Here is a 25439-nt window from a genome sequence, read left to right as displayed (position 1 = left end):
CCACTGTTCCTTGTTACCCCAAGAGGCATCCTGGTGAACAGAGCATCTCCGATCCCTTGCTGCATCCCCCTAATGAATTCATAGGCAGCCACAAGATCATCTCTCAGTCTTCTCTTGCAGAGGCTGAAGAGGCCAGGTCCCTCAGTCTCTCCTCATAGGGCTTGTCCTGTAAGCCCCAAATCATGAGTGGCCCTCCTCTGGACCCTCTCGACTCTATCAATATCCTTCTTGAAGTACAGCACCCAAAACTGGAGCTGGCACTCTTCAGCCTGAAAAAGAGAAGGCTGAGAGGGGACTTGGTAGCTGCTTACCACTACAGCAGGGGAGTACATCAAGGAATCGGTGAACAACTGTTAACCAGGGCACTGTTGGAGAAAACCAGGAGTAATGGTCATAAACTCCTGGAAGACCATTGCAAGCTCAGCATTAGGAAAAACTTTTTCACAGTTAGCATGTCCAGACTGTGGAATAAGCTCCCTCCAGAGGTGGTGCAATCATCTACACTAGAAATTTTCCAGAGGAGACTGGACGGTCACCAACTGGGGACAGACCTCAGTTGTCTTTCCTGCCTGGTGCAGGGGGCTGGACCCAATGATCTTCCAAGGTCCCTTTCAGCCTTACAATCTATGAATCTATCACGTTTGCAGTTCCAACAACTTCACTATTTGTATTCGTACTATTTTGCCCTCTTCCTTCTACTGTCAACTCCATGACACAAAGTCAAAAACCTCACAACTAGGAGCATAAACACCAGTGGTGGGTGCAAAAGTAGAAACTGCAAGAAAAGGAATCTGAAAGGCCTGATAACTAGATGCTGGAAAAGCAAACAAGTAATGAGGGCAAACCAAGGAGAGTTGGGGAGAGAGTGTCAAAAGAAAAAAGCCTTAAAAAAAAAAAAATTAGTGGCTGTTACAGATTTGTAGCTAGAGAAAAATTAGCTTTGTAGAAATACTGTTATATCATAATTACTCCAACAGAAGGAGAACTGGCATGTTGGAAGCAGGACAGTGAAGAAAAAATGTGTATTAACAAATCCATCTTCTTGGTTGCAGTTGATATTCCTATCCAGGAATGGGATTTTTTAAAAAGATGCTTATACCCATTGCCCCAAGAAAGTTATTTATCCCTCTTGCTCTGAAACAAGTAGCTCTTAAATAGTTACTTACTCATGGAAACAATAAATAACTTTTAAATAGATAGTGGCCACAGACCAATGGCTGATGAAAGAGTCAAGTTGTTCTACACTAACCTTTTGCCCTAATCCTTCTGCTCTACTCCTGGACTGGCCAGCTCACTCACTACCGGCTCCTAGGCCTGTATACAGATTTGAAGGCTTGCTTCCTTTAGGAGTGCCTTCTGACTGAGGTCAAGAATTCAGGACCATCTAACCATTCTCTGTGTCTCTGGCATAAATCCTTGTTTTACAAGTCTGTTGGCTCATACACAAAAGGAACCAACATCAGCTTTTATTTTGCCTTCCTTCTTGCACAGAGCCAAGAAGGCTGTCCAGACTGCTAGCAAGCATTCCTAGGCAGAGCAGGATTTCCTTCATAGATCTTTAAACTATGTCTAAAAGATTCCATGGTTTTTTTTTGTATGTGTGAATGCGGATATTGATATATCCCACTCAAACTCCAATTTTGGTACAGACATTCCAGCAAACTTAAAAATTTCCTCTAGAGTATTAATTGGACACTTTTATTCCCCCCTACTTCCAAACATGGTTGTTTCTAGTGTCAAGTGGTTGTATACAGATGGGTACATTTAGTGGTAGTTGTTTCACTTTTTCATGTAATAATACAAACTATAACACACTATAGGGGTATTTGATGAAATGTAATTGAGATCCTGCTGGTATAGCTTATACGACTTCCAGTTTCCAAAACTTTTATCTAACAAACCACCTATCTTTTTGCAGTCAGATGAATTCCCAAATACCTAAACAAATTTCCTGCTGTCCAAGCAGTTCACACAGTTGATATCCTATTGTATCACCATCATATCCACATTTATTTGGCTAAAAATGTAAATAACTAAGTAAAGAAATCAACAACTTTACAAAATCACCACAATGGGTACCATAAGCTGCACTGATGGTCTCTGCTGAAATTCTCATTTATGCCTGTCACCTCTCTCTCTGACTATTTCAACTACCATTTCTATAGTTACATTAAATTCTATGTTTCTAGTTTCCAACATATGCTGCTGCCCAATTCTCCAATGCACCTGAAAATACACTGACCCTCTATCCTTCGAGAACTCTGCTGACTAGATGAATAGTTAATGGGATTAAAACTGTGCTTCTTAACTTTTAAAAACTATCCATCACCTTACCTAGCCCTGAGACAATTTTCCTTGGTAAGGTACTCATGCCATCTGAAATAAATTTTCTAAAAAAAGCAACTCTTTCTTCTCTTACCTGAAATTCTAAATTTTTCCATGTGCTAATTTGTTACTTTGTTTAATTGTAAAATTATGAGTTCTGTTGAAATAGTACATAATATTCAAGATACTGTGCACATGAAGATGTATATACTGTATTGTTCTTGTTCTATAATGATGATTCATAAATTGATTTTGTGTCTCAAAGTAAACTAACAACTTAATACATGTTAGTTTTTGTACCAGGAGACTCCAATGTCCCTTCTGGAGCATATACAAGTCTTCATACAGAATCTTGCCAATGGATCTCAATCCAAACGTGCTATAACCTCCAAAAGGAAACTGATACTCCTTTCCTTACATGACATCAGAGATTCTTAAAAATAACTAACAACAACAAACAATGGCTTAAGTCTTCCTTAACTATAAGCTTCCTGGCTCTTATTTGTTTGAGCTTCAGACTTAAATAGCATAACCATGATTTTATTTTTATATATACATACACCCCCCACAACTAACTAACTAAACATCTAAATCGCTTCTCGGCCTCTTGAAGGCTCAGATCAAGCGTTATACTGGTTAGCCTTTGTCTGCATTTGAAAGGGGAAAAAAATCAACTAGAATTGAAAACTGCATAACAAAAATAAGTTTAAAATGTAAAGCTAGAGAGAGCCATCTACAGTATATAATGTGAAAGGAGGGTCTCAAACTTTGATGGAGAAGTGCGATATCAATTTTAATACAATTTGGAGTCTTCTGACAAGGAAAAGACAAAGCTCTTACCGTTTCCTTTGGAATTTGTGACTGGCTTTGCTCTGCACTCTAAAGGAAGTAAAAAAAATAAATAAGAACACGGCTACATAAGACACACACTATCTATTAGCAGAGGGACATACAAAGGGCTCAAATTCTGGTATAAAATGGAAAGAGAGGACTGTAGGGAGCATACTGCGCTCTCTTATCCAGAGCTACCATGTATTGGCACAAATTGAGAGTTGCACAGAGGCAGCTATTATAACCCTATGCCAAATGTACCCGACCTTATACTGTGGCCCCATTAACTCTGCATCAAACTCCCTTCACAGAAGGGTGACAACTACCTGCCCTCAAGAACCAATACAGGCATGCACACACCTTTATACTGAAGGTAATTCCTCTTACTTATAAGTCTCTGCTGGCTATACTAGCTTCTCTGAGGCCATTTTGTGGTATAGCAGACCAGATAATCCCAAAAACCTAACAATAATAATTCTAATATACAATGAAAATGCCTCACCCTAATCCAAGTGGGACAGTACATTTGATTTTCTTGTTCTGCTTCCCACTGGTGTGTTTGGGATGTGTAGCTGAAGAATTTATTAGCTGTTATGAACTCCTGTATATCCTATATTAAAGACCAAAGTGGGGCCCAGCAACCATCTTGTTGTCCTAGCCCTCCACCTACAAAGGTATGTTAAAACCTACACTGGCAGGTTGGAATACAATTTGAAATTTAAAGTTTGGAAGTAAACATGTGACCGTTTAGTTATGTATAACCTACAGCCAGTATTCAAAGAAGATAAAATACTGAAGGAGCAGCTATCAGTGATTAATGTAAGGGATCCAACATATGGCTAGTGAGCCTATTTGTCTTTCTGCAAAAAGGAAGGGAAAGGGACAGCATCGTTAGCCTGTGCCTGACATGGAGGTTCTAGAGCTTGAGCTAAGAGTTAAATTTCTCAGAAAACTGTAACAAACGTGTCCTCTATGGGCTGACAAACAGGAGCACATGCACACAGTGACCAACGGGTTATCTTCACAAACCAAGGCACCCCCAAGAGGCATCGCTGTGCCTTCACAGAGGAAGAGTAAGAGAGCTAGGTTGAAGAGGACCAGTTCCAATTCATTAGCTATATGCACACAGACGTTTAACATAATACTGGACTCGGTAAAATTCCTGATATTCTGAAGGAGGTAGGATGTTTGTTTCCATAATCACCACTGGTTAAAGTTTCAGCCTAACACTGAATTATTTACCTATATCTGTGCTTTAGTCACCCGTGTGCCCTGATCAACACAAACTTAGATTTCAAAGCTGTTAGCACTGGATTATTATTCTCTCAAACACACATGTATTAACACACCCTGTGCAGATTTTGTAGTAAAGCAAAACAGCCTTTGCTTAAACATTCCCTTCATATTACATAAATGAATAATATTATGCACGTCCATGGTTCCTCCCAACCAAAGACATTAAGCCTCAGAACTCTCCTGTGAATAAAAGCAGTGTTATTACCTTCATTTTACTTGTACAGGAAACTGAGGCACATATTGGCTATGTAGAAGTCATAGAGGGAAGCAGAACCCAGAATTCCTAACCCCCACAAAATCAAATCTGAAAAACTCATTATTGAAATAATCAGCCGTACCAGCATGACCAAAATGTAGAGTTGTTACACTGAATGACTGTCAGAAAAAAATGCCATCACACATTCTGCATATAAGATGATGTCAAATAAATGTTCATAGGATATTCATAGTAATATATATTCTCAGTGGACATCACTCATTAAATGTACATAAAATTATAATTTAAAAGAAATAATAAAGCAATAGGGAAAATATGGAGGAAAGAAGGATGGACACAGAAGACAAACTGTTAGCAATTGGATCACATGTAAATAATCATATGCAATGTTAAAGGTGAACAGGCGTGGTTCTAGATATTTCCCCCCCTGTAAGAAATCTTCCATAGATGAAGGTGATAAAAATCCTTGATAGGCTGAATTGTATTAAAATAAATTTTCTGTATTACTTCTTAATCAGCAGAAGGAAGAACAACCCTTTCCAGACATGGTTCAGTTCTGTAGCTTCCCAGGCTCTTTTTTGCTGGATATGCTCTATGACTGCTGTCAGCAGAACAAACTTGGGGGCTGCTGATGTCAAATCTTGATACAATCGGGAACCAGCACACATGCTGTCAGATCCTTAGCGGTGGTAATTTGTTGTTCCATTGGAACTATACCAGTTGATGCTCTAGGTTTCTGATTCTATAGGTAATAGAAGATTGTCCAGCAACAGCTTTAAATGAACATGTTGAGTTCTAACTTTCCTATACTATCCTCTATCCAGCACAAAGGAAGCAGTATCAAAGAGGCTGCTGAGGTTAAACCTATTTTAAAGGTTTAACTGCCAGTGCAGTTTGTTAATTTAGAAGATATGCAATAAAACAGAAATTAAAGCGGTTAATATCAAGGCGAAAGAGTTCTTTAAGGGTAGTCTATCTGACAAGAAATGAAGCCGATTACTTCAGTGCATATAGATTAATTTATATAATAAATTACTCCATATATTATTACTTATTGCAACTTGCAAAAAGAAGTATAAAAATAATACGAAAATAATTAATTAAGGAATGTTCTTACTTTTAAGAGTTTATTTAAAAAACCTTGAAGGCATTTCAATTCATCTTTTGCAGAGTTACTAATACTGTGTAAATTACATCACAGGACTTTATAAACAGATTGCTTTCCAGCCACTCAGAAGGATGTGATGCGATTTCCACACCATTCAATTTGATCCACTCTTTAAGGGAAAGTTTTCATAAACCATGACATATCAGTACCTGAAGTCACATCCCAAGAGGATTAAGCTAACAAATGCAGTTCATTTACAGCCTTCCCTGCCACTATAATTTATTAGATTTAAATGCTGTTTTGAAAAAGTCAGCGCAAAGACTGATGTTAGATGTTTTTAAATGGTCAAAAGAAACTACTACTTTTGCATTCAAAATGCTACAAACTAACTAGAAATTAAACAAATTACTTTACATGCCAAAAAGAGAAGATGACATGTTCTCTTTTGCTTTTTCAAGACATGGAAGCCAAAGAGTTTATTTTAGGAGCTACACAAAACTATATTCATACAAACAAATGCAGCCTATTAACTGAATACAGAATAAAACGCACCTGCAATATTCATGGTTTACTTTTTTGTAACAAAAGTTATCTTAGGTAATAATCAGGGAAATATTTGTATACACTTTGCAAATTAACAGGTATAGTGATAAACACTGATTGTTTCAGTTTGCTTCAATTATTCAGAAAACACACTCAATTACCCAAGTAAATGAATAATTATGGGGTTTCATTCCATATAAGGAGTGCTTTTATATTCAAATAAGAACTCTTTTTCTTGTAAATTCCTCCTTTTTATACCACAGCATTCATACATACTGTTCCAGTATGGGTTTAAATGCTTTGAAAATTTTGTGATCATGAAGTGGGACAAATGCCAAGCTTTCAAACGCAGACTCATGAGTGTGAAAGATATGAAATAATAAAGTCATCTGCATGCATCAAAGCAAAGTCCATCCAATAACTTTTCCTGTAATAAGCATTTTCTGTCACACATTACAATTCCCATAATCTGATTTTAAACCAACTACTCACATATTATAAATGTTTAATTCCAACACCAGAGCTTCAAAAAAACGTTCATAGAAACGTAGTGACAAGAAAATAATGGCAACTTATTTCCTTGTGTTCAGTTCTAGCCACAGATATTTACCAGCGGATATCAAAGCCAGATCATTTGTTCATTTTCATCTAAAATCTCTTAGCTGCTCTCTATTTTACGCACCAGTTCCCTTGGATGGAATGCTTCTTCCTGACGAAAAATCAAAAGGCTCACAGTCCCTCCCATCTTGGTGCTTCTCAGCAGGGAGACAACTTCCTCTTGGGTTTTGCCCGTTAAGTCGACCCCATTTACCTATAAGAAATAAAATATTAGAAATTGCTAAGGGTCCAGTAGCAGAGAGTACTATTGTGTGTCACAACACACACAATACATCTGAAGGCAAAACTCATTTCAAATTCACAAGGAACTAACATAAGGGGGTTCAATGCAATGGGAATTTTGCTTATCATTTTAGAGGAAACAGAATTAACCTAACGTAGAGGAAAATGCAGAACAGTATTTTTTTTTCTTGGTCCATGCTCCCAATAGTACTTTATGACTATTAATGAAAAGATGCTCATGAAATATGTCACAGTGACAGCCCTGGAGACCTCAGAACTCTTTATGATAAAAAACCAGATACAACATAGATAGCAGCTTTGGAATCTCTGTACATTCTCTCTCCATCCCATAAACATTTGAGGAGTGGTTTACAAAGGCACAGATAGGAGTTAGGAGCTTAATTCCCACTGACTTCAAATGGGAATCGGGCATCTACTTTTACACTTCTGAACTTCTTCCACTGAGAATTTTTTTTTAAACTACTGTAGAGCCTGAAGAAAAAATATGTTGTTATCTCCACTCATTTTCCCCAAATAAGGAATTTTTCAATTTTAAAGAGTTTTGAATATTGTAACTACCCCTAGGATGCATAATTTTAATGCTGCTACAGATCATTTGTTCATTTTCATCTAAAATGCTACACACACTAAATCTGGAGAACAAAGCCCTTCTTCTACAAATACATAAGAGGTTGGAGAGTGGAAACATACAACACTTTTCAAAGGTTTAGAGGGTATACTGTTCCTATAAAATAATGGTAAGCAGCCAGAGGGACAAATGCTGTAAAGTGATGTGGCACTTCCATGTGCCAAGAGCCTTTACTACCTGCATTAACTAGCCTCTACACCAATGATCTCCAAACTTTTTTGATGGTGCACCCCATCAGTAAAAAAATTTTGAGCATGCACCCCAATATATGTTGCAATACGCTGAAAGCAAACAAACGACTGAGGGAGCCACTGTCAACCCCGCTGTGTTGTGGACCTCCCACTCTTCCCTCAGGATACCGCATGTACCATACGTGACACGTGACCATCTGACATACAGACCGAGTGAGGGCACCAGTGTCAATCCATACATTATATATTAGCTAAGCTTAATTTCTTTCTTATTCTTTTAGATAAAAAATAAATATAAATAGAAGTTATAATATTTTCTTCCTGATCCAATGGATCATTTTGCACACACCCCACTTTGAAGACCACTGCTCTACACAACATCTGAGTAAGCAAAACAAATGATATTGTTAGTTTCACATGGGACTGCTGGTTACAGAACTAAGCAGCGATGCAAAATCATTAACCTTTTCTTCATATGCACCTTTTTTCTTTACCATTAGCTGATAAAACAGCAAACTGAAACTGATTAAGCATCCTGCTGTTTCATTTTGATGCTTGGTTCATAAAAGCAGGGTAGCAAGTAATTGAGAAACAGCCAAACAAAAGAAATGGAGAAGAATTTACAAAATCCTTGGAGGGAGCCATAGAAAGAAAGAAACAGAAAGAAAAAGTAGAAATGAAGCAAAGTGATAATTACTGTGGAGCAGAAAAAATCTTGTGTTCATTAATACTGTATTGGCTTACAGTAATCATCACCCCTGAGCCTGCGCTTTTCCAGGCTAAAGAGCCCCATGGCTCTCAGACTGTCATCGTAAGGTCTGTTTTCCTGACCTCTGATCATGCGCGTGGCTCTTCTCTGGACTCTCTCAAGCTTCTCCACGTCTTTTTGAATTGTGGAGCCCAAAACTGGACACAGTACTCCAGCTGCGGCCTCAGCAAGGCCAAGTACAGGGGGAGAAGGACATCTTGGGATTTCCTTGAGAAGCAGCTATGGATGCAAGCCAGCGCTTTGGTCGCTCTACTAGCTGCAGCATCGCATTGCAGGCTCATGTTCATCTTGTGGTCAATGATGACCCCAAGTCTCTTTCTTCTGTAGTTCTAGTCAGTGTAGCACTGCCGAGCCTATAAGCATGCTACAGGGTTTTTTTCCCCCCAAGGTGGAGAACCGTGCATTTTTCGGTGTTAAACACCATCAGGTTCTGGTATGCCCATTTGCTGAGCCTGTCCAGGTCAGCCTGGATCACCTGCCTGTCTTCTGGCGTGGATGCTTTGCCCCAAAGTTTGGTGTCATCGGCGAATTTGGCCAGTCTGCTTCTGACTCCAATGTCTACATCATAAATGAAGATGTTGAACAATATGGGTCTAAGGACAGAGCCTTGGGGGACCCCACTGGTCACAGGCCACCATGACAAGTGACTTCCATCAATTACTACCATCTGGGTCCGACCACGGAGCCAGTTTCCCAGCCAGCCGATTGTGGTGAACCCAAGGCCACAATTGGCCAGTTTCACCAAGAGGTGATCATGGGATACCAGGTCGAAGGCTTTTTTGAGGTCAAGATATATGACATCAATCTCTTCTCCCTTGTCCAGGTGATAGGTCACCTGGTCATAGAAGGAAATGAGACCGGTCAAGCAAAACCTACCCACAACAAACCCGTGCTGGCTATCCCTTAGCATGTTGGCGTCGACCAGTCCATTAAGGATGGCCTCTTTAATAAACTTTTCTACAATCTTCCCCAGGATAGAAGTCAGGCTGATGGGCCTATAGTTAGCCAGATCCACTTTCCTCCCTTTCTTGAAGATAGGCACCACATTCACCTTCTTCCAGTCTTCGGGCACTACACCAGAGCGCCAGGAGTTTTCAAAGATCCGTGCCAGGGGCTGGGCTATGATGCTCGCCAGCTCCTTGAGTACCCTGGGGTGTAGATCGTCAGGGCAGGCTGACTTGAAGGTATCCAGCTTCTCAAGATGTTTTTTCATGAGGTCAGCATTAATAGAGGGCAGGGGATCTCCCTCACCTGGACCTCCCTGTCCCGTAGTGGGCATGGGCATCCCATGGAACTGATGAAAGACTGACACAAAGTACCCATTTAATAGGTTGGCTTTTTCCTGGGAGTCAGTTGTCAGTTGCCCCATCTGGTTCAGCAGGCGTCCAATGCTGCCCTTGCTTTTCCTCCAGCTCCCCACACATCTGAAAAAGGACTTTTTATTGTCCTTGATGCTCAAGGCAGTTAGAGTTCAGTTGCAGCCTTGGCTTTCCTGGTTTGCTCCCTGCAGGACTGGACCAGTGGCTCATTGTTCTTCACTTCAGATGTATTAACAATTTTCTCTTGGGTTTAATGCTCTTGAGCAGGCTTGCCCAACATACGGCCCGCAGGCCACCACACCAAGGCATTTTCTGTGGCCTGCAGTGCTGCAATGGGAAATGAAAGTAAACACTGTTTACTTTCATTCCCACCCCTTGATCCTAATGGCTGCTGAAGGGCTGTGGAAGGGACAAGGTTCCCACACACACCATGTCAGCTTGATGTTGCCGATGCAGTACGTGTGGGAAGAGGAGTAGCCATGTGCCTCTCAGGACAGGATAAGCCCAGAGAACCCGGCTGGAGCAGCAGGGGCTCAGCTGCATTTTCCCCCTGCCTGCACCGGTCAGTCCCGAGCACCACATGGCTCTGCCGCCGCTTCTGCTGGCTGACCTCCTTCTGTCCCCAGGAGCACGTAGGAAGCCAGCACGGGGGGGGGGCCTTGGCAGGCAGGGTTCTGGTGTGACCTCTGCAGGGTGAAGCGGCAGAAGCCAGTGTCTGCCGGACCTCACGCTCCGGGCTCACAGCACTGAGGCCACTGGGGCTGTGTGTGCATGGGTGGCCGGGCACCATGGTGAGTGGGGCCATGCAGGCAGATGGGTGAGGGGCTGCGGTGCAGCGGCCACCTCACTCCAGCCCCCCTCAAGCAGCACTGGCTCGTGGGGCTGCGCTGCTCGGGGGATGGGGATGTGGAGCTATTTATTTCTCCCCTTCAGTCTCTGGGGCAGTAGCTGGCTGGATGCAGAATGGATCCCTCCTGCCCCTGCCCACCAGCAGCTACCATGAACCTTGCAGTAACAGGCAGGTGCAGCAGGGCTACACAGGCAGGGTCCATCTGGCCCTGGACAGAGGGTGTTTGAATATGGCTCGCTGGCCCACTGGGTGATAAAAAGTTCCTGATCCTTCAAAAAGGTTGGACACCCCTGGTCTTGAGGTTCCACTAATCAAGCTAACTCTCGCGGGGGAATTTTGCTTCCTGCTAGCTGTTCCTAGTTTCTCTTCCCTGCTAATTTTAGAGCCCAAGAGACTCTTTAGCTCTTCCAAAATCATAGATCCATCCATGGAGACCAGTCTTCAGCAGCAGCTAGTGTTTCAATTGTAGTTAAGCAGGAACGGGAGGATAAGTCAGCTGAAAATGAGGTTTTGTCCCTGCTCCATGTAGCTATGACGGGGGGGGGGGAGAAATCTTTTTTTGCCCTTCATTTGGCCTATCAAAAAAAAAAATGTATATTATATTCATTTTGGAAATGCTCAACTATATGCATGTGGCAGTCAGACAAAATTACCAACAATTCTTATATGGCATTTCCTACCAAATGGTTGTTATACAAGTTGACAGTAACAGCTATAAAACATCTCCCTGAATGGAGGAAAAAGAGACAGCAAATATGGTGATACAAAATGCAGAAGTGACAAGATTGAAAAACAGAATGAAAGACCATCTGGAAGCAGCAATTAATCTAAACAAAGACAATAGGCCAAAATTAATCACCTGATAAATTAATGAGTCTAATGGAGTTACATGAGATAAATATAAGCTGATATTTAAAAAAGATGACTAAGCTGATTGCTTATTGATAACAGGACACTGTAGTTGATGCACAAGTTAATTCCAGTATTGTGAGCAACAAAACGTGGCCCCCTAGCTTAAAATGAACTCAAGCACCACCAATCTTCGTGCAGGAGCAGAAGGGATTGACGGTAAAGAAGCTGAACTGTTAACATATATATGCTTTGAATAGCTCTCTCCCCTAGTTTCCTGTTACTCATCACATATTTATCATTCCCTATTTCTCCATTTCCTTCTTCCAAGCTCCTTCCTTCCCTTCTCCCTTCCCTAGATCCAGATCTGGCCATTAAGAAGGCAATCTTACACACTGAAAAATCACTGAAAACCAACCACCAACTTCTCTAATAGACTACAAGCCTCCAAGAACCTATTCCAAAGCAAAAATCACCCCATCCCTAGCATTTCCTGAGTGAACTCAGTCACCAAGGCCCACACACCTTTTTAAAATGCCTATTCAAAAAGGAGAAAAATATGCTCTTATCTTTTGCCTGCCTGCCTGTCTTCCTTAATTTTTTTTAGGACAAAGGGAAGCAATGACCTTTCGCTGGCATTCAAAGACTAGTCACATCTTTACAAAGTCGAGATTCATGGTTACTTCCAAACAGCAGGAAAAAATATGTCCTCCTTTCTTTTCTCTACAGCTTTACAGCGGTTGTTTGTCCAGAATATTTTGAACTGAAAGTTGTGCCTTAAAAGTTTACATAATTTAATGGAAAACACATTGTACTCCAACCCCACCTTCTCCCCATTTTCAAATAACTATGGGAAAATTACATTTTTTCCTTCTACTTATTCATGAGAAACCTCCTCTGTTTCCCCACAGGGCACAGATCTGGTATGAAGAAGTGTGGGCACAGATAAGGAATGGATGGAGGAAAGTTGCCTACTTTCCACCAGTGAGTAGACGGCAACCCACTGAGATAATCAGGGCTTGTATGTGACAATCTAGCTCTTTGATTAATTATCAATTATTTCAAAATTTAAGAAAAATTCTACTTGGAGATTTTTTTTTTTTTTTACTTCAATATGTAAGCAACACCATTCATTGCTGGAAGAGACCTCAGAAGATCATTGAGTCTAGCCCCCTGCCCCAAGGACAGGAAGTCAGCTAGGGTCAAAGGATCCCAGCAAGATAAGCATCCAAATGTTTCTTAAAGGAGTCCAGAATAGGTGCTTGCACCACCTCTGGAGGGAGTCTTTTCTTGGCCTTGGGGGCTCGGACAGGAAAGCAGTTTTTCCTTATTTCCAGCCTAAAACCGTCTTGGAGGAGTTTGTGACCATTTGACTTTGTCATCCCTTGGGGCGCTCAGGTGAACAGGCATTCCCCTAGATCCTGAAGTACACCCCTTATATATATTCTTATAGGCAGCCACTAAGTCACCCCTGAGCCTGCGGTTTCCAGGCTGAAGAGTCCCATGGTTCTCTGCTTCTCACCATAAGGCCTGTTCTCTTGCCCTCTAATCATGGGCGTGGCTTTTCTCTGGACTCTCAAGCTTTTCCACATCCTTCTTAAATTGTGGAGCCCAGAATTGGATGCCATATTCCAGCTACGGCTTCACCAAGGCCAAGTACAGTGGGAGGATGACATCTTCACATTTGCTTGAGAAGCAGCTCAAGTTTGGTTTGCCTTACCAGTTGCAACATCGCATTGATGGTCCATGGTCATCTTGTGATCAACCATGACCCCCAAGTCCCTTTCAGCCGTGGTTCTAGAAAGCATACCACTGCTGAGCCTATAAGCATCATATGGGGGTCTTTTCCCCCTGGTGTGGGGTACCTTGCAGCACTTTTCCGTACTGAATGTCATCAGGTTTCTATCCGCCCATTTTTTAAGCCTGTCAAGGTCAGCCTGGATCACCAGCCTATCCTCAGGTGTGGACGCTATACCGCAAAAGTTTGGTGTCATCAGCGAACTTGGCCAGTCTACTTCTGACACCAATGTCCACATTGTTAATAAAGATATTAAAGAGTATAGGTCCAAGGAGGGAGCCTTGGGGGACATCACTGGTCATGGAGCACCATGATGATTCACTTCCATTGATTACTACTCTCCAGGTGCAACTCAATGTTAAAACATTTACCTAGTGAAAAAAATGTTATAGTATGAAGAATTAAAGAGCGTTTCATATAAATTCAAATAGATTGTAAAAGTTATTTTCATCATTAATGAAGCAAAGATACTGCAGTGGTATAAATAAATTTGGTGCAGAGTTTTAAATTTTCCCTCTCTTAATTGGGCTGGATCTATTTTTTATCTTTAAACATATAACAAATTAAGTATGCATACAATTTTTAACAAAAAAAGAAATCATACAAGTAGTTTCCTGTGATAAAGAAAGCATTTGTGTGGGTGATATCTTTTATTGAACCAAATGAATAGCTGAGATAGATTTAGACAAGGTTTCAAATGCAATGCACTCTCACAGGTACAGCACCATGGCTACAACATTGCCAAAATATGAAGACAGCTGATGCATATAGAAAATACAGAGGGCTTTCTGAAATAACATGTAATATCTCATCACCTCAATCAGTCGGTCTCCAGCCTTTAGTCTCCCATCTTGAATGGCTGCACCTCTGGGAAGGATGTTCTTCACATAAATTGGAGCTGAGCCACCAATTGGTACATCTCTTGAAGTGATACTAAACCCTAAGCCTTCTGTACCTGCATAAAGAATTTAAAGTATTATTTGCTGAAGATGCACATATAGGGTTGGTTATACTGCACTTTGATTCTACGAAACAAAACAAATATATCCCTTACACATATTTTGTATTAGCGATAAAAACAGGTCTTCTAACAATAGTGCATAACAAAATATAAAAATACCAAAAACTAATACAGTTAAAAATACCTGCAAAGTGCAAACTATACAGTTAAAAGTTAGGTGCCTAGTTCTACAGCATAATGGATTGTACAGTATTCACAATTATTTTTTTCATGATGACAATCTCCAAGTATTTATCATAAATATCAACCTTAAATCTTTCAACAAGATGAATGAGAAGCAAATAAGGCAAAGCATACCAGGTATCCTTTAGTTCCCCGTAAACCTGGATTTTGTCTTTGATACTGGTCAGAGTTCACTTATTTTATTGGTCAATAATCTCTTCCTTCTGTATGATGACACTTTCAGCAACCTATGACTCTTTCAAGAGTTTTTTTTTGTCAGCTCACCTATAGTCTCCGGCAGATGATGGATGGAATCACAGTTCAGTGGTCCCATCCTTCCACTCCAAGTGATCTCAAGAGTGTTTTCTGTCAATTGCTCATCTGCCCCAAGGCCTCTGTCATTCCATTCTTTCCTGCATTGTGCTCCAAATATTCATACCACCACTAAGGCAGACAGTGAGACCATAGCACTTGTAGGCTACAGTGCTATCAAGATTGCAATAAGCTTTGGGTCTTTTACTGAATCCAAATCTAAACTTTGCCTGTCTAAGATGGATTGAAATGCACTTTAGACAATTTGGGAGAGAAACAGGAGAAATGATTTGGAAGTACAGCTGATGTGGTCTGCCCATGTTATTAAGAAGCAACAGCAAAAATGGATTAGTGAGGTGTATACCCTGGAGTGTTTCTCAGGATCCTGAGTTCACATGTAGTAAAAAGGGCCAAAAAGGCTCTTTGCAGTTGACAGTAAGTTCATATATGATTTGCAATTTCTCTTTGGCTTTAGATTATCCAGTAATTGATGGTTTTGTGATCTCCACAATTAGATAGCTCCACACGGGCCTATTGCTGAAAACAATTTAGAAAATTTCAACTAGTGCTGAATGTTCACAGCCACTTCTGGAACTCAGGGCTGAACAAAAAAAGATTATATCTGCACCTAAAATCTTTAACACCCTGCATGATTTGGGTGCCGGCTACATCAGGGTTTGTCTACAGGTGTAAATATACCAAAGTAATCTAATGAATACCCAGTAGCATGCACTTCAGTGTAGACTACCTGTGGCTACCTGCGTAAGTTTATAATGGGCCTAGTAAAACTTATGCCTTTACCATTAGGCAGGTGTAGTCACGCTTCCAAATGTAGCATAGACATCCCAGAAACAATCATCTCCTTCTGTGCACAAATCACCGCAACTGAAATTAGCTCAGGCTCTCTTGTTAACAGTTGCTAGATCTGTCCTCCAGAAAGTTGAAGGTAGTGTTCTCTGTGGAGGGTGAGGTAATTCTGAAGTCTGTTTAATCCAAAGACTATATTGGCTTCCACGATACACTATTATGCTCTGCTGCTTATTTTTTGACTAAGGAGGGTGATATACATATAATCAAAAGGGAGAAGGGATCCAACATTATTCCATATGGTAATTGTTTTCTTTGTGCCAGTCCCCCAAAACATGCACAGAGTTTAATGATGAGCACATTTAAAATCGAGATGGTCATCATGAAAGAAACACCACCACCACCACTCTGTTCCTTCAAATGCAACTCCTGCACAAAATGACCAAAACTGCTTACCTGGATATGTACACACCACAAGTAAGGTATCTGGATGGCATTGCTCGGAAACTTTGGGACAGAATAATTGCTGCAGGCTAACCTAACATGAAATAAAATTTGCCTTCCTCAATTCTACAATGTTCAAGATATTTAATGAAAGCAGCTACACAAAATTTATCACCTCAATTCTTAGAAAGATGGAAAAAAACCCACAAATCTCAATTCCCATATTTTCATTAGGGATTCCTGCTATTTTAATGGTCTTGCAAAATTTTCATATCATTCTTTACTTCCTTCCAAAAGTGTGAAGATGACATACAGAATCAGTTTCTCAAATGACTGCTCAATTTTTCACTGCAGGGTTTAGCCGCTCTTCATTTTAAACATACGATTCTATTTTGCAGAGTGTTCTGCCTTAAACATATTTTTGGGTACCTATAAGATAATGTTTTTGAGCTGGTAAAGTGTCTCGACATTCACTCAGAAACAACTACATGCTCAAGGCAACATTTCTTTACAGTTCAACTTAATTCTCACAGAAAGCCCTGCAGAATCCCACAGGAGCTGAATGATTTTATCTTTTTTGTAAGCGTTAAACAAATAAATAAATTTTATCAAAGGGTGGATTCATAATTTTTATGCCTGGGCATGTAAATTTGCAGGATAAATTTTGCTATGCTGTTTTTATGTATGCTTTGTTCTCCCCCTACAGTCAAGATGACTCCTGGGTGCTATTCTGTACCTGCGTTTCACAACTGTTTTTTAATTCTCTTGTATCTAAGAATTCAGGGTAAGTGCATTTCAGAGTTTTTTTCAAAATTATTTTAATATTTCTGGGGAAATATATTAATAATCTCCCAAATGACATAGATGATGTGTTCTTTTTCTGCAAATACTGTAACATTCCAGCCATGCCTGCAGACTATAAAACCCCTACTTTCTGAGGAGTGCCCAGCTGGCCAAAACTCTTCTTCCTATCATGTCTTCATTTAACAGGGTGCACCTTTATACTTGAATTTTTAAGTACAACCTCATCTTCCTGGGCGTGGTTGAAGATTTTTATATCTAGGAATCAATCATGTATATATCTACATTGGTCTTTCAATAAACTTGGGTCCTAAAAACATGACAAAAAACATCCAGTATTGGAGAAACATGAGATCACCGTCCATGTGAAGATGACATATTTTGCCAGCATAAAAGTGCATAAAATATATTCTGTGTTCACAAAAATCCTGACAGAACACATGGAGAGGTACTGGTAGTTGTTTGAAGCCAGAGTTCTTTTTGTTTTCAATAGGTTATTAATATTTATGTGAACATTTGCTCCATCAATTTAACTAGCTCTATCTTTCCCCATAGCAGTCTTTGCTCTCTTTTGCAATAGCAGTCTTTTGGGTCTTCAGTATTGCTTGGTCAGAATACATGCATTTCAAATGCTGTTTGGGGGGCGTTGAGGAGCTTTGGAAACTACTAGTACAAGCAGTTAAACTCACGGCAATAATAAATACTTTTTGTATGTGGATGTATTTTATGCCTATTATTGAATTTTTGCTCAATCAATACAATTAGCCATGCTCCATATGCTACAGCCAAACTGGGAAGCAGCAATGTATATTGCCTAAGTGACCAGAGAGAATCTTAATACCAGCCTGCTACTGAAAGATGCCAGATGAATTCAATTCATAAGTTGTAAAACTATGTGTTATATTGATAAAGGAACTGAGCAAATATGTCAGGTCATCAAAATCCTTAACATTTTAAAGGATGGAAGAAATTGGACATACACATAGGCACTGAGTGAAAACTGCAATGGGAGGATTTATCCTTCCTTCCCCTCCCCCAAAAACACATCATAATTTTACTGCCTTGCTAGCCCCCTCATCATGACGGCAAGTTTCACACACAAACTCCCCTTTCTCTTTTTATAGGAGTTAGACCCCTGATGGCCCAGACCGACTCTTAGAATCTCTACCTGATTATTTTCCATTTGAGCTAAGCTCTGTAAATTTCAAGTTTATCTTTCATAGGATTTCAAAGACAAAGGCAGGAAATGGCTATGTTACTGAATGAGTGTGGAATTCATATCTCCCTCTATAGCTGCCATCTCTGAAGATGATCAAATTACACTTAATGATATTGAAATTATTGAGGCATTTAGAAATTACCCTACTGATTTGTGCAATTCAATTTTTTAGGCCTCTCTTGATAACATCAGCAGCTCTCTTGGAAGTTGGAGCTTCCTGCCTTTCTTGAATGCAATGTTGAATAAGTGTTCTGGTGTCAAGTTACCCCAGTGATGATATTCAGAAAGCTCAAATTTGAAGGCAACGATACATATTAAAGAAGTCAATTAATTGGACAGTAAGTACACCATTAAAGGAAAAAAATTCTCAGCATAGCACTCCAACTTGAAACAGAAGTAGCTTCAAAGTCGGGGGTTATTGGGGGAAGGACGAAAAAAATCCTTCCACTGCATTATACTTACACAGCTGTGCATATGCACGCACACACATGGACACATGTACACACACTTAAATATACAAGGGTGTTTCAGAAACTAATGATAAATTGGCTATCCTCACTGTATGTCTAAGACAAAATGGGAAACTAAACAGCAGGGCAGAACATTGACTGTGGCACTGTCGAGCACACCAGTCATTTTGTGCTGAACACATGTGACACTAGTGAGCACTGAGGCCAAGTACAAACATTCAAAAAGCATGAGCCTAAATTGATTCAAACTTTGCAGGTTAATCTAACCTGCATATACTGAACTGATTTGCAAGTGAACAGACATTCACTTTTGTTCTGGAAATGCAGTCACATGCCTGCAGTGGCTCAGGCTAGAAGCCGGGGGAGTGCTAGAGTAAGTCCTCCCTTCCCTTTGGCAGCAGTTTGGAGACTGGAGGGAAGCTGACCAAGAGTGGGGAGGTCATAGCCAGGCCCTGGCAGGCAGCTGAGTATGACTGGGGAGAGGTTTAAACTCCCACCCCGGCCTGCAGGGACCCAAGAGGGAAGGGAGAAGTAGCCCTTGCCAGGTTTCCCCCTAGGGGGAAGTGGCTAGACACTGGCTAGGGCAACACCTCAGGTGAAGTGGGAATAGAGAGGGGAATTAAACTACCTGTCTCCCCCTCTCTCCAATGGGCATGGGGACCCCAGTCAGGGTCTGCCCAGCTTTGTGCCCTGCTGGTGGCTCACGAGCTGAGGGACCTGGCCACAGCCAGCTGGTATGGCCTCGCCTCACCTGGGGAGGAGACTGGGGCTGTGGCTGGAGCTGCAGCCGGCTGAGAAGGGCCCTGCCCCTGCGGCCCGGCCCAGCACTTCCATCCCGCCCTCAGCAGCACCTGCAGCTGGGCCAGTTCAGCCCCGGGTGAGGTGGGCAGACAGTAGGGCCAATGAGGACAGGGCCCTTCCCAGCTGGCTGCAGCTGTGACAGACCAGCCCAGCACGGACAGGTGGTGGGTGGCCAAGCAGTGACATGGAGGCGGGCACTTTGGTTGCCAGACTGGCCGTGCAGGATGAGTCCTTCTCGCCCGCAGCTGCCCAGTCTCCTGTGAAGGTGCGGATAGGCCTGGAGCCCAGCAGCCCCCTGCCGTGGGGCCTCATGTGCCTGCAGCTATCACCACCTGCCCCCTGCAAGGTACCTGTTCGTCCATCTCATGTGGCAACTACAGATGGAAAAGCAGGACCCATCCCAGCCGTCGGCGGCTCCATGACAGCCCGGCCCGGCCTGGATGTGGAAAGCCAGAAGCAATCGGGGTGCACAGCTCCCATGGACACTGCTCAAGCCACAGCCAGCTAGGAACAGCCCTGCCTCCACAGCCCAGCCCAAGATGGACCCTCTGTACCTACCCTCAGCAGTGTCCATGGGCTGGCCCAGCTCAGCCCCGCAGCCCCAGCCCCAGGTGAAGTGGGCGGATGGCAGGGCAGCCGAGTTGGGTACCCATGCCTAGGGGAGAGAGGGGAGTTTAATACCCCTCCCTGCCCACCCTTTGCCTGAGGCTGCTGTCCCGGCTGGCTCTAGGCACACCCCTGCCCCCGTCCCTGGGGGGTGGGAACGCTCACGCACACGCGCTCACACACTGATGAGAGCAGCTCTTCCCTGGCCAGGCAGACCCTGGCTGCGGTCCTCTGGTGGGGAGAGAGTAGGGAGGGAGAAATAAACCCCCTCCCTGCCCCTTCGCCTTAGGGGACTATGCTGGCTAGCATCTGGCCATACCCTGGCCTTGTTCCATCTAGAAAGCAGAGGGGTGGGGCCAGCCCTGCTCTCTGGAACAGATGCACAGGCCAGCCCAGACCTAAAAAGCATGCGGGGGGACTCTTATTTAACTTGAACCAGGGAGGGGGCTGGGACAGAAGTTCCATAAACCAGTTTGACCCAGACCAGTTAAGTCTGACTACATTCAACCAGGTTGATCTTAAACCAGTTTTGGCCATTTTGAACCTGGTTTGCATACACTGAACTTCTGTTCTGTTACAGGTTTAAACCAGTTTCTGATCACTTAAACCAAGTTATGTACAACTTCTCCCCCTAGCCCTAAACAACATGGTTGTGCAACTGTCAGTGTACACCAAAGAGCTGAGTACTGTCATTTATTTTTTGTGGGCTGAAGATGTGCTGTCTAGCAAAATTCGTAATAGGATTATGGCACAGTACAGTGAGAACTGCATGACTCAACAGAAAGGCTATGAGTGAGTGAAAAAGTTAAAAAACAGCCACAGGTCTGTAGTGAATGAACTCAACATAAGACACCCCAACACAGCCATGACAGAGGACAGCACTGGCATGCAAACAGGTGAGCAAGCATTCTTGAACTATTGGCAGAAGTAGGTGTAAATGCTGGCAGTAACCAGGCCAATTTGCATGATCAGTTGAATTATCAGAAAACACATGTCCTTTGGTTGCTAAAGCAACTGACAGTTATGCATAAACAACAAGGTGTGGATGCGTGTACCCAGCTTCTGCAACATGTACAGGATGAAAGTGAGGGGTTCCACTTGTGCATCATCACCGGTTATGTGACCTGGGTTCACCATTATGATCCCAATAGAAAAAGGCAGAGCATGAAGTAAAAATACACATCATTGCCACTATCGAAAATATTCCACACTCAACAATCCTCTGGTAAGGTCTTGCTCATCCTATTTTAGAATTGTACTGGATCACTCCCTCGGCAATTTCACGGAGCATGGGATGATGATCAGCCGCAAAACCTACTGACATTTTCTAAGACCTACTAAAGCCAGTTATTTGGACTAAATGGCATGGAAAGCTCCAGCATGACAATGTGAGACCACACAATACATGGGTGACTGCCACAACTTTGTATGAACCGGGCTTTGAAATCTTACCACATCTGCCATACAGTCCTGATCCTGCACCAAGTGACTAGCACCTATTTGGACCATTGAAAGAGATTCTTTGTGGGTGAAGATCCGCCAGTGATGCAGAGGTACTTTTCATGGTGCAGGAGTGGCTATCACAGGTACCAAGAAGTTTATTTGAAGACATGTCAGGAAATGTGCAACTCACTGGAATACCCATATAGCAAAGCAGGGCAACTATGCTGAAAAGACTATGAAGAAGAGGTGGGTGAAGACAAGGGGGAAGGAGGAGCTGAGGGAGCTGGGGAGGGGGACAGCAACTGTGGCTCCAACCCTTACCCCAGGACCAGGCCAGGGCTGCAACCAGATTCAAAGCTGCAGCAGCTACCTGCCCCCTGCTACCTCATACTTGAATCCAGGACACAGACCTTCTCCCTCCCCACTACATGCTAAATGGGTAAAAAAAGGTTGACATGGATTTGAACAAATATAGTTTTGTCAACTAGGGCATGCAAGGAAAGTTGCAATCTTTGTGCTGTGCTGTTAAACACAGGGAGAGGCTTTGCTGCAAAGGCCCAAAGGGCCTTCACCTTGACTTGTTTTGACCTTTGCATTATTTTTTACGTAGAAACTTTGCGGTGCTAATTCATTAACTAATTATCATTTCCAACTGTACATGCAAGGGCTAGGCTGGAATCTATCCAAGCTCCCATCTTCTTTCAAGCGTAAGTGCTTGAGAACAATAAAAAGTGATATATTGTTGCAATAAATGTTCTTTGCAGTTTTGTATCTAATTAATTTTATTCCAGTTTTGTCTTCTGGGAGCTGAAAAGAGCACAGGCTACTTAAACGGTGAGAGTGTTTTGCTGATCACTAAACTCCCTGTAATCTCTTCTTTGGCATGTAGATATAAATTAACTCTTTGTTAAGGCAAAAGGTTGGATTGAGCCACAAATCCATGATTCGATGGACTGGTACTTGGCTTCAGTCTCTACCCTAGATTCTGCAGGCTTAAACCTTTCATCAAAATATGTATAAATGTGGACCTAGCCCTAAAGATTGAAAACTTTACAAATGTGACCGAAGTAAGTGGTTATTTTCAGAATCTATTAGGGTTAACTACACTTATTTTACTGGGATAATAATTCTGAAGTCCAATTATGAACTTTCACATAGTTTTTAAACTCCTTCCTGGATAAAAGGCTGGATGCTGGGTGGCAGTGCAATATGAACTGTTTTGTCACACTCAGATCTAATGCCCATGACATGAAGATGGACGATTCTACTTTGACTGCTGATGCAGAGGAAGAATCAAGATGATTAGGTATAACTAATTAGGTAGAGACAGAACACAAACTGCCACACCTTATATAATTAAGGTCATGGAAATAAATATTTATGACATTATATTGGTGATGCACAGTTGAAGGTCACTCAAAAGGTACCTTGCAAAGAAAGCTACTCATTTAATTCAGTGATGCCGATACTACTCTTAAAATTAGCAGGTTGTTGCCTAAGAAAGCATATGCCCATCAGCACCAATTAGTCTTTAAAGGTGCCAGCCTGCTCTTTCTATACAAAATGTGTAGCATTATTATATTAACAGAAATCTAGGTAAAACACTGCAATGGTTGCAGGAGGTAGTGAGCCCATTCAAGTCCCTGCTATTTTTTTCAGTGAAGTATCTTCTTTAAGATCCTTCTCAGGATAGTTAGATTCATTATTTCATCAACCATGAACTTTGTCTGGTTTAGTGTGCTTCATTAGAGTCTGCATTACACATGAGTGCTACGCAGGAAGACAGCCTATTGTGATGTCATAAAAAAGGTTTCATTAAGCTGATCACAACCATTTTAGATTCTCTTTGACAAGTTATTTTTGTGGCCCTTTATTTTGAGATCCATATTTTCAGAATTGTGCATGCACAATCAGAGTAATTGCATGTGCAAATGATCACTTGAAACTTAACTGGTCACCTGGCTGTGAAATTGCTGCAGCTGCAGGTGCAATCAAGGTAATTGCACAAATTAATTGCATATCAAAATCTATGTGGTTTTGCAAATTTAGAACAGCATTTGTTCTCCAAGCAAAGTACACACTCTTCAGTAAATCTGGTGACCACGTCAGTATGAAAATGCAGACCTTTCTTACAACCTTGCTAAGAAAAAAAGAATCCAAATTATTTTTGCCAGGGGAAAGAAAACAAGGTTTGCAGCACTTCACTTCTCACAATAGCTAAGGGGGGAAAAGTACCAGAAGTGATTTTGATTTCACTTTTAAGTATCAGATTTGAGGAAGATTTTTTCAAAAGGAAAGAAGTGACTTAGAAACCTAAGCTTCAAAAAGTGACTTAGACACTCAATATCCAAAATCCTTTCAAGACTTAAGCTCATAAATCCATGTTAAAAATAGGGCATAGTTTTGAAAAACAATACCCCAAACATGGAGAACTTCAGCTCCAAGGGTGAATGCCTTGGGAAACAGAACGGAATCCACTGGGACTAGCATGCTGACATGGGTGGTCAATAGGAAATGATGAAAGTAAAGATATTCTTAAAATTGTGCCCTTCTATGTCTCTATGACACAGGGTGCACATGCACATAACAACTGGACCATTCCAAAACATTACAGACTAGGAACTTGTTCACAATTGAGGGAAGTGCTGCACCTGTGGCACTGGGCAGAGAGCACCCAGCCCAGGATGTCTTGCATCGGAAGAGTCGGGGGGAGACCCTGCACCCATGCTTTGGTGGTCCCAGGGAGAAAGTAACCTGTGGCTATGGGTATTTTTTTTCTGATTTCTCTGTTCTCCTGAACATAAGCTCAATATACTGCAAAACCTGCAGTATGCTTATCTGACTTAGTGAGGGGGGTTTAGAAGAGAGCTTAAAACCATGCTTTTTGGTTCCCAGGAGCTGGGTAGGCTATGAGGGGGTGTAGTTGAGTAAGGACTAAGAATTCAGACTGCTGTTAGAAAGATACTTTTTATTTAAAAAAGAAATGCAAGGGAAGACAAGGAAAAAAAAGGGAGCAGTAGAGTTTTGACTACATACCATAGTAACTAGTTGCAGCAGTATGGGCGGGGGGGGGGGAGGGAGAAGCAGTCTAAGAAACAATGCAGTATGGGATGGCTGAAGGACCAACCAGAACCATATTAGAAGGCTTGGAGCCCATATGTAATACTGAGCTGGTTCACAATAGCACTTGCTTTTCCAGGCAAACTGGTGAACCATTCCAGGTGCATTTAAACCAGTTTAAGAAGCACATACGTCTGTCAGCTTCAAGTTTAAACTACTCTACATATTGTGTGTACAGATGCATAGCTCCTTACACAGGGCTGTAGGGAAGTGCCTCCCCTCCACATGGGATTCACAGCTGTGAAGTCTCCCCCTGGGGAATTCTAAGACCTTTGGCTAAACAGACATTTGTCCTTCCTTTCCAAATACTAGAGTTGCCATCTTTTCATCCAGTATGTCACTAATCTAGAGCGCTCACCTAGGATTTGGGAGGCCTGGATTATATCCCTTCATTTGTGCCTGAGGCAAGTTGAATCTATATCACATGTCTCCTAGGGGAGTGCCCAGGTCACTGGGCTACAGGGGCAGTATTCTGGGGCTGAGTTACTCTCATGTTCTCCTGTCAAAGCTGCTTTCTTTGCATTAAAGAGTTAAACAATCATTAGGCCAGTGGAACAAGATAAAAAACAAGTCTAATAGACAGAACCCTTCTAGAGAGAGAGGGAAAGAGGAATCATGGCTTGCTCAATAGACATAGGCATCCGTCTG

The 25439-nt window shown here is 41.9% G+C and overlaps 1 protein-coding gene across 1 annotated transcript in view; it reads right to left on the bottom strand.

The window, feature by feature from the left end:
- The window catches only part of PARD3 (par-3 family cell polarity regulator), a 737069-nt gene that overhangs the window by 268083 nt on the left and 443547 nt on the right, over nucleotides 1-25439 (bottom strand). The window contains exons 11-13 of the mRNA XM_019528913.1: nucleotides 14401-14540; nucleotides 7003-7131; nucleotides 3166-3204 (exon numbers count right to left, since the gene is read on the bottom strand). Coding sequence (XP_019384458.1) covers nucleotides 3166-3204; nucleotides 7003-7131; nucleotides 14401-14540 — 308 coding nt within the window. The remainder of the gene's footprint in view (nucleotides 1-3165; nucleotides 3205-7002; nucleotides 7132-14400; nucleotides 14541-25439) is intronic.

This window comes from Crocodylus porosus, unplaced genomic scaffold (genome assembly GCF_001723895.1).
Source record: "Crocodylus porosus isolate Cpor-Errol unplaced genomic scaffold, CroPor_comp1, whole genome shotgun sequence".
In the NCBI taxonomy this organism is placed as follows: Eukaryota; Metazoa; Chordata; order Crocodylia; family Crocodylidae; genus Crocodylus; species Crocodylus porosus.
Note: the sequence above shows the minus strand (reverse complement) of the source record. Positions and strands in the feature narration are given on the sequence as shown.